The 11,021-nt window shown below is 37.2% G+C and overlaps 1 protein-coding gene and 1 pseudogene across 1 annotated transcript; both read right to left on the bottom strand.

Moving 5' to 3' along the window:
• LOC18793729 (MFP1 attachment factor 1) lies at positions 315-1,264 on the bottom strand. The gene has a single exon (XM_007223550.2). The coding sequence runs from the start codon at positions 1,091-1,093 to the stop codon at positions 599-601; it is 495 nt and encodes a 164-aa protein (XP_007223612.1). The 5' UTR covers positions 1,094-1,264; the 3' UTR covers positions 315-598.
• LOC18793230 overlaps positions 1,795-11,021 on the bottom strand; it is a 15,029-nt pseudogene continuing 5,802 nt past the window's right edge.

The following is an 11,021-nucleotide window of genomic DNA, read 5'->3' as shown; positions in this document are numbered from 1 at the left end:
ACATCAGCCAATCTCACTTTCACCGAAAGCTTAAATTTGACAAGAAAAAGGAACTTTTAGAAAAATTAAATCCTGCACATTGTAGGAGCACACAAGGTACCAGGCCAAAGAGGCATGGTGTGATGAAAAACCAGCTGCAGGAAACACCCCTCACTATTTAAAGGGCAATGTCAAGCTCCAAGAAGCAACATTATGCACAAGAAATGTAAGCAAATATTCAATTCAGACATTGGAATTCAGCTAGTATTGAAGCTGAAATGAAACACAAACCAGCTAGAAAACATGAAGAGTATGCAAAAGGAAAGATTTTAATGTTTTCCAAATTCAAAATGCATCCACTTCATTATAAACATTTTCAGCACAAACATCTCCGAACAAAGCAGATAAAAAACCAGTAGATCTATACTCAACAGAAACCCACATGATATAAACCACAGAAAACAGAAGCGCATTGCGATAATACCTAAGCATATAAATATTTAGCAAGTCATAATAGTATATGGGCATCACAAGAAATCCATAACTAATACGAAATAGATCTCGAAATGGAAGCCCTAAATTTGAAGCTAAAAATGCCCTAAAACACACAAGGAGATCACTAGGGTTCGGTCTTGATATCCTCACTGGGGGCAGCAGCGGTGGGGTCCTCAACAGAGCTCGGGTTCTCGGACTCCGACGCACCGTTTTGAGCAGCGGAAGCAGAGGCTGTCCTGGACTTGACGGTGTCGAGCATACGCTTGCTGATCTCCTTGGAGTAGACCTGCAGGATCTGAATCCCATCCTCCTCGGACGCCGCGGAGCCACCGGCGGCGGCGAAGGCTTCATCCTCGATGAGGCGGGCGGCGGCGGAGGCCTCGTCAGCGGACAAGGTGCCGTAGCGCTTGGAGAGAGGGGAGGGCGTGGAGAGAGTCTCGATGAGGCGGTTCACCACGGCCTCGCGGGTGCGCTGGGTCGGCGGCCATATGCTAAAGGAGGTGGCGTGGCTGGGCTTCTGTGGCTTATGAGCTGGTGCGTCTTCTGGCTGCTGGTTTTGGGGTTCGGCATCCATGGCTGAGCTCTGGTTTGGTGCGACTGTGATCTCTGAGTCCGACATTTTTGTTGATGAGGACTGTGGTGGAGGTGGAAAGAAGCACTTCCTAATTTAAAAAAGAGAAATTATATAAATTTATTTGTTGGTGGAATTCAAATGTGGGAGAAGAATCTACGGTGAGAGTGGGTTATTTATAGGTAAAAATTAAAGTTAAAAGGATGGGTTACCTTAGAAGTGAGCGCTGATATTGAAATGAAATGTTTGACGGTTCACCTTTTTCATCTTTATTTATTTTACTTAATTAGTTTCCCTTCTTTAGGCCTCTGTAATTAATTAGAAGGGTTGCCGGTTGGTTGGGCTCTTGCTTTTACATTCGGCCCGTTCAATTCAAATTGGGCCACTTTAATTCCACATTTATAACTTCTATTGATAATTTTCTTTATTTTTGGGCCAAAGCTTCTATTGATTCACACCCTTAAATTTGATTGTTATTACTATAGAGATGGTAGTGGGTATTGTCCCAAAAATTAAACCTTCTTTGATTGAGGCATTTTAGACCTTAAACAATTCTAAATAAATTATTAGGCTAATTACAAACCTGCGTTAGACCAGTTGATCAAGGCAATGTGTCTGCCTACTCCTTTGCACCCGAATTCTATTCACCACCCCATACATTAGAGTAAATTAGAATATCGCTTTATAAAATATAACCCGAAAAAAGGGGTTTAATGTGGTACTCAAATCATTCAAATCCTCTGTTACATTTATGCTATCATGATGGGTCGTGGTTTGAAAATAGCCTCAAAAGGGCTTGACCCTTCGCATGGTCAAGCCCAAGCCTTCATCCATGTCCAAATTCTCTTCACCAATCCTCTCCCACTCAAATGACTGAATTAACCTTCCAAGTGCCAATCCAACCAACCGGTTCGCTAGCCCAGCCCCAGGACATCCTCACCTTCCAGCCCCAAATGCAATTAGCTTATATCCATCCGAGCCCTCATCAAGTTCAACCCATCTCTCATACCTCTCTGGCTTAAACTCCGTAGGGTCCTTCCACACCTCTGGGTCCCTCTGGATGGCCCACGCATTGACCACTAACATTGCATGACGTGGCACATCAAATCCCCCTATCACACAACACAATCCTCAGAGGCTTCATGAGGCACTAGAAATGGAACAGGCGGGTACAAGCGAAGTGCCTCATTGATCACATTTTGTAAGTAACTCAGCTTTGGCAAGTCTTGCTCTTAAAACGCACGCTTTCTCCATTGCCTCTGGATGGTTTAGGAACAGAGCCATTGCCCCTTCTAGATTTGTTGATGTTGTGCAGTCCCAGCAACTAGCAACACCTACAATTACTTGGCAATTTGTACACATGATATCAAATTAATTCATACCAAAACAAAAACCTAATCAAACACATGTAAAAGATTTGTGCAATTACCAAAATGATTCCTTTGATTATAATATCTGTGTACAACTCAGGCACTTTTGCTTGCATCGACAATAAGTTGTCAATCATCAACTTTTTGACATGTTCACCACTTGAAGCAGATAGAATTTCATGGCGTCCGTCAACCAAACCTTGCAAGAACTTGCTGCATTTGATTGAATACCATTCTACTACAAAAAAGCAAAAAGACGACGGTAAATCACCGTCGTGTATTTGGTTTTTCAATGGTCGTGGAATCCACCGTCATCTTTTCCCTCATAAACCACGACGCTAAATAACCGTCGTTGTTAAACAATACAACGTCATCAAAAAATACAAAACGACGTCTTTGTACTGCAAAAAGATCTAAAAAAAGCAATCGATGATGATAATAGACGACCAATTCTCTAAAAAGACCGTCGTTAAAAAGGGAAAATATGACACATATTAAGAGAACAAGGCCGCAAGATAGACATACAACGACGACAATAAAAATACGCCGACGTTAAATATAATTTTCACGACAATAAAAAATATGACGTCTTTAAATACATTAGAAGACGACGTTATTGATACCTACTACGTCGCACATATAAACACAACCGTCGTACAATTAATTTTCCACTTCGATTTTTTGATAAAAGATGACGTGGAAATAGTTGTCAGTGTCATTATTTACGACGTATGTGTTTCTATAGTAGACGTTGAAAAACTAAACAACGTCAGTTACAAATATATGAGAGTCGTATTAAAAAATTTATACGTCCTATTTTCAGAAACAAACAACGACCATAAATATTAGACGTTGTTAAATACAACAACGTCGGAAAACAATAAAAACAGACGTGTTTAGTCTGCTAAAGTTCTACAACGTCTCTTATTTACAAAAAACCGTCGTGAAATAAATTTTCCACTTCGATTTTATCTAAAAAAGATGACGTGGAAATAGTTGTCAGTGTCATTATTTACGACGTATATATTTATATAGTCGACGTTGTATTTATATGTATTCATTACTCACGACGCACTTAATAATATAGACGACGTTGAACGTCTAAACAACGTCGGTTCCAAATAAATGAGAGCCGTATTACAGAACATATAGACGGCGTAGATTATGATGGGAGCCGTATTACAAATAACGTCATTTAATTGTTATTAGACGGCGGTTATAATGAATTTCCGTCGGAATTAATTTCGTTCCTCTTCGTTTATAAAAGAACTTGCGACGTGGAAAATGTATGATGACGTCGTATTTTTTAACGTTCAGATTACATATCTCGTTTTTTAGACGTCGGTATTATGGGATTGGAGTCGTGTTATTTTGAATTACATGGCGGTTCTTTATCCTTCACCGACGTGATATCCTGAATAATTGCTTCACAATAGCGTCGTGGTTCTTCATTGTTACGTTGCTTTAAGACGTCGGTAAATATGCTGAATAACTGATTCACAATAACGTCGTGTTTTATTTGAACGTAGAAAGTGAAGAAATCACATTACAATATATTACAAAATTAATGTCATACACTGCCAATTACATAAGCATCATTCAATCCATATATCTTCACACCCATCTCGAATATTTTGACCGCCTAACTCACCTACCAGTTCATCAAATGTGTCAACATTTGGCATCCCTCTAGTAAATGGCTCACACTCAATTATCACATCACCTAATACTTCATCACCAATAACATCATTATATTCTCTACTAGGCATTGATAACACTACCGACCAACCACGATGCATCGGGTCGTCAACAAAAAATATTTGTTTGACTTGAGAAGCCAAAACAAATTGGTCATTCCTATGTCCAATTTTACTCAAATCTACAAGGGTAAATCCAAGTTCGTCGACTACAAGACCAGAACTATCTATCCAATCACACCTAAAGACTGGGATTGTAAACTTTTGGTAGTCAAGGTCCCAAATTTCTTGAATGACACCATAGAAACCCATATTTGAGAGAATTGGGTTTTTATCCTTGGCACTAGCAACTTGCATGGTATGTGCAAGTAAATAAACTCCACTATTTTGAGTTGTCCGCACATCATCTTGTGCCTTGATATTGAATTTAATACCTTTAATAAGATAGCTCCTATATAATGGCACTGACATGTTTGGACCAGCTGCTAGCCACCTTAAATTTTCTGATACGCCATGATTGTCTTCCTCAACTTCACTTTGAACCTGCAAATTAATCATATCTTAATTCATCCTAACATATAAATAAGAAGAAAATTAAAAGAGAAATACGTTATTCAACAACATATACCTTGAAGCGTAGCCATTGAATGAAAGTGCTATTGTGCTTATCCTGCAGCCACTTTGTTCTCTTTCTAAATTTTGGATAAGCAGTCTTGATGTGGATCATATGTTGCCTACATGACACGAAAAATTCAAGCATTACGGTCCCAAATATATAAGATAAACATAAGAAATAATTTTAAATGGAAACTTAAAGAATAAAACTCATACGTACTCGATATAAGGTAGGACTTCCTCCGTATTCTCCAAGACATATAAGATGTGCTTGATTCAAACAGGTCCTGATCAACTACGCTCACTGTGCAACCCTGATAATGGCTTTGAAACTCCCATCTTTTGGCTTGAAGGCACTCCAACTGTACTAACATCAATAAATGCTGAGTACCAAACTCTACGCTTCTTCAGCTATATACCGCTCAGCAATGCAACTTTCGGACGAGTACGATTCTGAACATACCCTTTCAGCACTTTCATATATCTTTCAAACGGATACATCCACCTAAAATATACTGGCCCACATAGACGAACTTCTCTGACAAGATGTACTACTAGATGAACCATGATATCAAAGAATGAAGGGGGAAAGTACTTCTCAAGCAAACACAGAGTAACTACTACATCTTCTTCCAACTTATCTAGCTTGGAAACATCAACAGTCTTTGCACATATAGCATTGAAGAAGAAGCACAAACGAGTTATTGCATACCTTGCAGGCTTCTCCAAAACAGAACGAATTGCCACAGGGAGCAATTGTTGCATTAAGGTATGACAATCATGTGATTTAAGGCCAAGAAGTCTTGAATCTTGTACAGATACAAGATTTTTAATATTTGAAGAATAACCTTCAGGGACCTTCATACCATAGAAAGAATTGCAAACCTCTCTCTTCTCTGCTCTTGACAAATTCCAAGGCCCAGGAGGCAAACGAGTACGTCTTTCTCCATACTCGGGTTGCAAATCAGTTTTGACCCCCATGTTCAATAAATCTAATCGAGCAGCAATCCCATCTTTATTTTTTCCAGGGATCTCCAGCAATGTACCAATGATACTATCGCAAACATTCTTCTCAATGTGCATAACATCTAGGGCATGCCTCACAGGAAGGTATTTCCAATACTCGAGATCAAAGAATATTGATTTCTTCTTCCAACAAACTCTGTCACCATTTTCAACCATATGCAGCACTTCTTCTCCAGTTAATGGCTCTGGAGGTATGCCATATTCAGGTTTCCCATTAAAAGCTGCACGTTGCCTCCTATATGGATGATTGATTGGTAACCATTTTCTATGCCCAATGTAACAAATTTTGTGGCCATTTTTCAACCTGTGACTAGGTGTATCATCGCCGCATATTGGACAAGCTTTATATCCTTTAACAACACAACCAGATAAGTTTCCATAGGCGGGGAAATCATTAATTGTCCACATTAATGCAGCTCTGAGTGTAAAGTATTCTCCATTATGTGCATCATACACTCCTCTAATCCCAACCCACAAGGATTTTAAATCATCAATCAAAGGCTCCAAGTAGACGTCTATATCATTTCCGGGTTGTTTAGGACCGGAAATCAATAAGGTTAACATCATGAACTTTCGTTTCATGCACAGCCATGGAGGGAGATTATATGTAACTAAGATAACCGGCCAACAACTATATCTGCTACTTAGAGAACTGTGGGGATTGAATCCATCAGATGAAAGAGCCAATCTCAAGTTTCTCGGCTCATTACCAAACTCAGGCCATTTATCATCAAGAAGTTTCCAAGACGGGGAATCCGCCGGATGAGACATCTGACCGTCAATTGATTTTCTAGCAACATGCCACCAAGTCAAACTCTTAGCTGTCTCATGTGATTGAAACATCCTTTTAAACCTCGGAATTGGGGGAAAATACCACACCACCTTCGCTGGCACACCCTCTTTCAAGATTGCATCTTTGCCTTCCTTCCACCTTGAGATACCACAAGTAGGACAATTAGTTGAATCCTCAAACTCCTTCCTATACAAGATGCAATCATTGGGGCATGCGTGCATTTTCTCATAACTCAGCCCCAATGCACACAAAGTCTTTTTAGCCTCATACATGGAGGTTGGTATTGTATTTCCTTCTGGAAGCAAATCGCCTTGAAGTATCAATAATTCTGTAAAACAGACATCACTCATCCCATGTTTTGCCTTCAAATTATACAACTTCACTAATGCCGATAACTTCGTGTACTTTCTACAACCAGGGTACACTGGTTGATCTCCATCCCCAATCACATTGGCAAACTCATACGGATCCGAACCAAAATCACCAAAATCATTATCATCCATATCAATTTCTTCAGACACAAAACTGTACCTACTATGGCCATCATCTTCTTCAACATTTCTGCTAGCATTAGTAGTTGCTTCCCAAGGTTCTCCGTGAAATGTCCAATTCTTATAGCTTTGGTCAATTCCATTAAAGTATAAGTGATCCCTTATAATTCCAACCCCAAACAACTTCAAATTAACACATTTAACACATGGACAACGGATATGTGTTGTAGTTAGAAGATTTTCTACAGCAAAGTTCAAAAATGCTTCCACCCCAAACTCATATGCCTTCGATCTTCTATCCGAGTGCATCCATGACTTATCCATCTCCGACACTATAACCTATTATCTATAATAAAGTGAAAATACAGGCAATGACCATCACTATAGCAGATTATACAATGATCTAATCGCAAGTAATAAACAACAGAGACGACGGGTTTTAATCAAAAACAGACGTATTTGGCATATATAGACGACGGATTTTCAACAGACGTCGTCTATTATACGTAATACAAACGACGGTTTATGAAAAAACCGTCGTGTATAAGTAATACAACGACGGTAGTTTAAAAACACCGTCGTGTAATCGTCGTCGTACGCCTTAAAATTCGTCGTGTCTCAGTTTATTTTCAAGAACACAAAACCCATTAAGAACACAACATATATATGAAACCAAGCAAGAAACCAACATATACATGAAACCAAGCATGAAAACAATAAATCCATTCCCAATTCAACATAACATAGGGTGATTAAAAGATACGACAAAATTAAATCCATTCCCAATTCAACATAACAGATAATGTAATCCATGAACCCATTAAACAGAAAATCCATGAACCCATACCTATAAGCATTGGTGCACTTTGCACCTTCTCCAGAGCGGAAAATGACAAGATCAAATAAAGGTGTCCTTTTGCTGGAAATCATTTGGAAGTTGGTGATGTGTCTTTTTGTGTTGATTTCCAGCAAAAGTACACCTTTATTTGATCTTGTCATGAACCCATTAAACAGAAAATCCATGAACCCATACCTATAAGCACATTATTAACAGATCGCAAAGCATATACCTAAAACCCTTTAACAAAACAACCTAATATCATTCAATGAATTTACAAGGGGAAGATAGGGTTTGTACTTACAGGTTGGACGAGCTCACAGATTCGACGAGCCTGGAGAGTGCAACTTTTAATTAGAGCAGAAGTGAGAGAGCGAAATGTTATGTCGCGTGAAATCTGAAATTTTAGGTTTCAGGAATCGAAGTATAAGACTAAGAGCCAAATCTAAAAAAATTTAGGTAGCGCGAAAATTTTTAGAGCGCGCGCGTTATAAAACGTCGAAAGAAAAACCAAGGCGAAAGTTCTACAAGTACCGACGTAAATTTAATATTCCACGACGGAAACTTCATTTTTCGGATTAAGAACGTAAGGCCGTTCATTTTTCGGATTAATTTTAAATTTATTTTGAATTTTTTATATAACGACGACTGAAAAACCACGTCGGTGTTAAGAAATTAAAGACGTTGTAAATTATATAAACCGACTTACATATTAAAATAACGTCGTTTAAAGCGTAAACCATGTCGTATGTTTTACTGTACGACGTAAAATATGTATTCCACGACCCAACCACCGTCGTTAAAAATTAATACACTAAACCCATAAAATTAAATTATACAATTTAAAAAATTAAGTTTATAAAAGGTTTTATGGTTTTAAAGCCTAACATATAACATAGACTACCCAAAAATTATACTTTAAAAATAAACCCCAATAAATAACAACACTAATCTCTAAACCCTAGACTCTAAACCCTAAACCATTAAACTAGAAGTGATTTTATGACTCATCAAAACAATTTTGTTTTGGATGGTCATTTTAAATTTTTGTTATTCAAAATGAATTTTTTCAAGGTTTATGTGGAAGAAAATATATCAATGACTTCATAGGAGTTGACTTTTCAATTTTCTGATTTATTTTATATTTATTTTGAATATTTTGATATAAAAATAATAAAATATTCTTACCATACAACAAACCACGTCGGTGTTAAATAAATTGTAGACGTTGTAAATTGTAATAGACTACTAAGTCGTTAAAATGACGTCGTTAAAATGAGAAACCACGTCGGTGTTAAGAAATTAAAAACGTTGTAAATTATATAAACCGACTTACATATTAAAATGACGTCGTTTAAAGCGTAAACCATGTCGTATGTTTTACTGTACGACGTAAAATATGTATTCCACGACCCAACCACCGTCGTTAAAAATTAATACCCTAAACCCATAAAATTAAATTATACAATTTAAAAAATTAAGTTTATAAAAGGTTTTATGGTTTTAAAGCCTAACATATACCCTAGACTACCCAAAAATTATACTTTAAAAATAAACCCCAATAAATAACAACCCTAATCTCTAAACCCTAGACTCTAAACCCTAAACCATAAAACTAGAAGTGATTTTATGACTCATCAAAACAATTTTGTTTTGGATGGTCATTTTAAATTTTTGTTATTCAAAATGAATTTTTTCAAGGTTTATGTGGAAGAAAATATATCAATGACTTCATAGGAGTTGACTTTTCAATTTTCTGATTTATTTTAAATTTATTTTGAATATTTTGATATAAAAATAATAAAATATTCTTACCACAACAACAAACCACGTCGGTGTTAATAAATTGTAGACGTTGTAAATTGTAATAGACTACTAAGTCGTTAAAATGACGTCGTTAAAATGAGAAACCATGGCGGCTATTTAACTATACGACGTAAAATATATATATCAACGACTTAACCGCTGTCGTTACATAAACGTCGTCGATGATACCCTGAACCCTTAAGAAATTGAAGATGTTGTAAACCATAAACGACTCAATTGTTCAAAGAACGTCGTCTAACTATATTTTTACGTCGTAATTGTTTAAAACACGAAACAACAAAATACGACGGTTTGTGACTTTATTAGGTCGTTGGAAAAGTATTACACGTCGGTTAAGCAATTTGTATGTTTGTTTTTTTTTTAATTTAAGAAAACCTCAACAAATTTTTACATTACATATTATAGAGAAAATTTGTACATTATACATAAATATCAAGTGTTCAATAATTGCCCTGTTTAATAATTTGGAAAACAAACTCTGCCCATTCATTCCGGACTTCATCAATGGCTTCTTGGGGGTATGAAGCTTCCTGGTTTCCCTTGGCATACTGCATAAACAATGACTATTAGGGTTTATAAATAAAAAGAAATTCAATCACAGACGACGATATTTTTCATAACCGACGTAGTATATCCATTCAACGACGTTAATTTTACATGACCGTCGTTGATAATACAAAAAACGACGTGAAATGTATGAAGGTAATTTCTTCTTACCTTATTCTCAAACCCCAAGGAAGGATCCATGATGATGTCCCTCATGAAGCGCATCACATAATACCCGCATTCGACATTGCTGGGTTGCTTTGGTGTGCCTGAGAGAGTTTTCCAAATTACATTTTTACGTCCTGCTCGGGCTATGTGGGTATTATATATTTTTAAAGCACTGTTCACGATGTTTTTGGCCTCTTCATCGACCACACGATTTCCTGGCAGAGGATCCAGAAAATAGACGGTTTCTCTCTTTGCTCTTACAATCAGCAAAATCCAATGACGGCTGCACAAAATTAATATAAAAACGACGGTTATTTACAAAAACGACGTATTATAGTATTTCACACGACGAAGTAAAGTAGCTAACGACGACATTATATATTTATCACGACGATAAATAAATACCGACGTGGTTAGTAGTTTCAAACGACTAAATAAAATAAAACACCGACGTGGTTAGTTTATAAGCTGTCATTTATTGAAAATCTTAAAAACAAAATCCTAAGGAGACTAACCCTGGATTGTAAGGCATCATGAAAATCTGTTCACCGTCTGTCTTCGTGAAGTCGAGCTGCTACCAGTCGTGATCTTGCAGTTATTGTGCA

Source organism: Prunus persica, chromosome G1 (assembly GCF_000346465.2).
Source record: "Prunus persica cultivar Lovell chromosome G1, Prunus_persica_NCBIv2, whole genome shotgun sequence".
In the NCBI taxonomy this organism is placed as follows: Eukaryota; Viridiplantae; Streptophyta; class Magnoliopsida; order Rosales; family Rosaceae; genus Prunus; species Prunus persica.
Note: the sequence above shows the minus strand (reverse complement) of the source record. Positions and strands in the feature narration are given on the sequence as shown.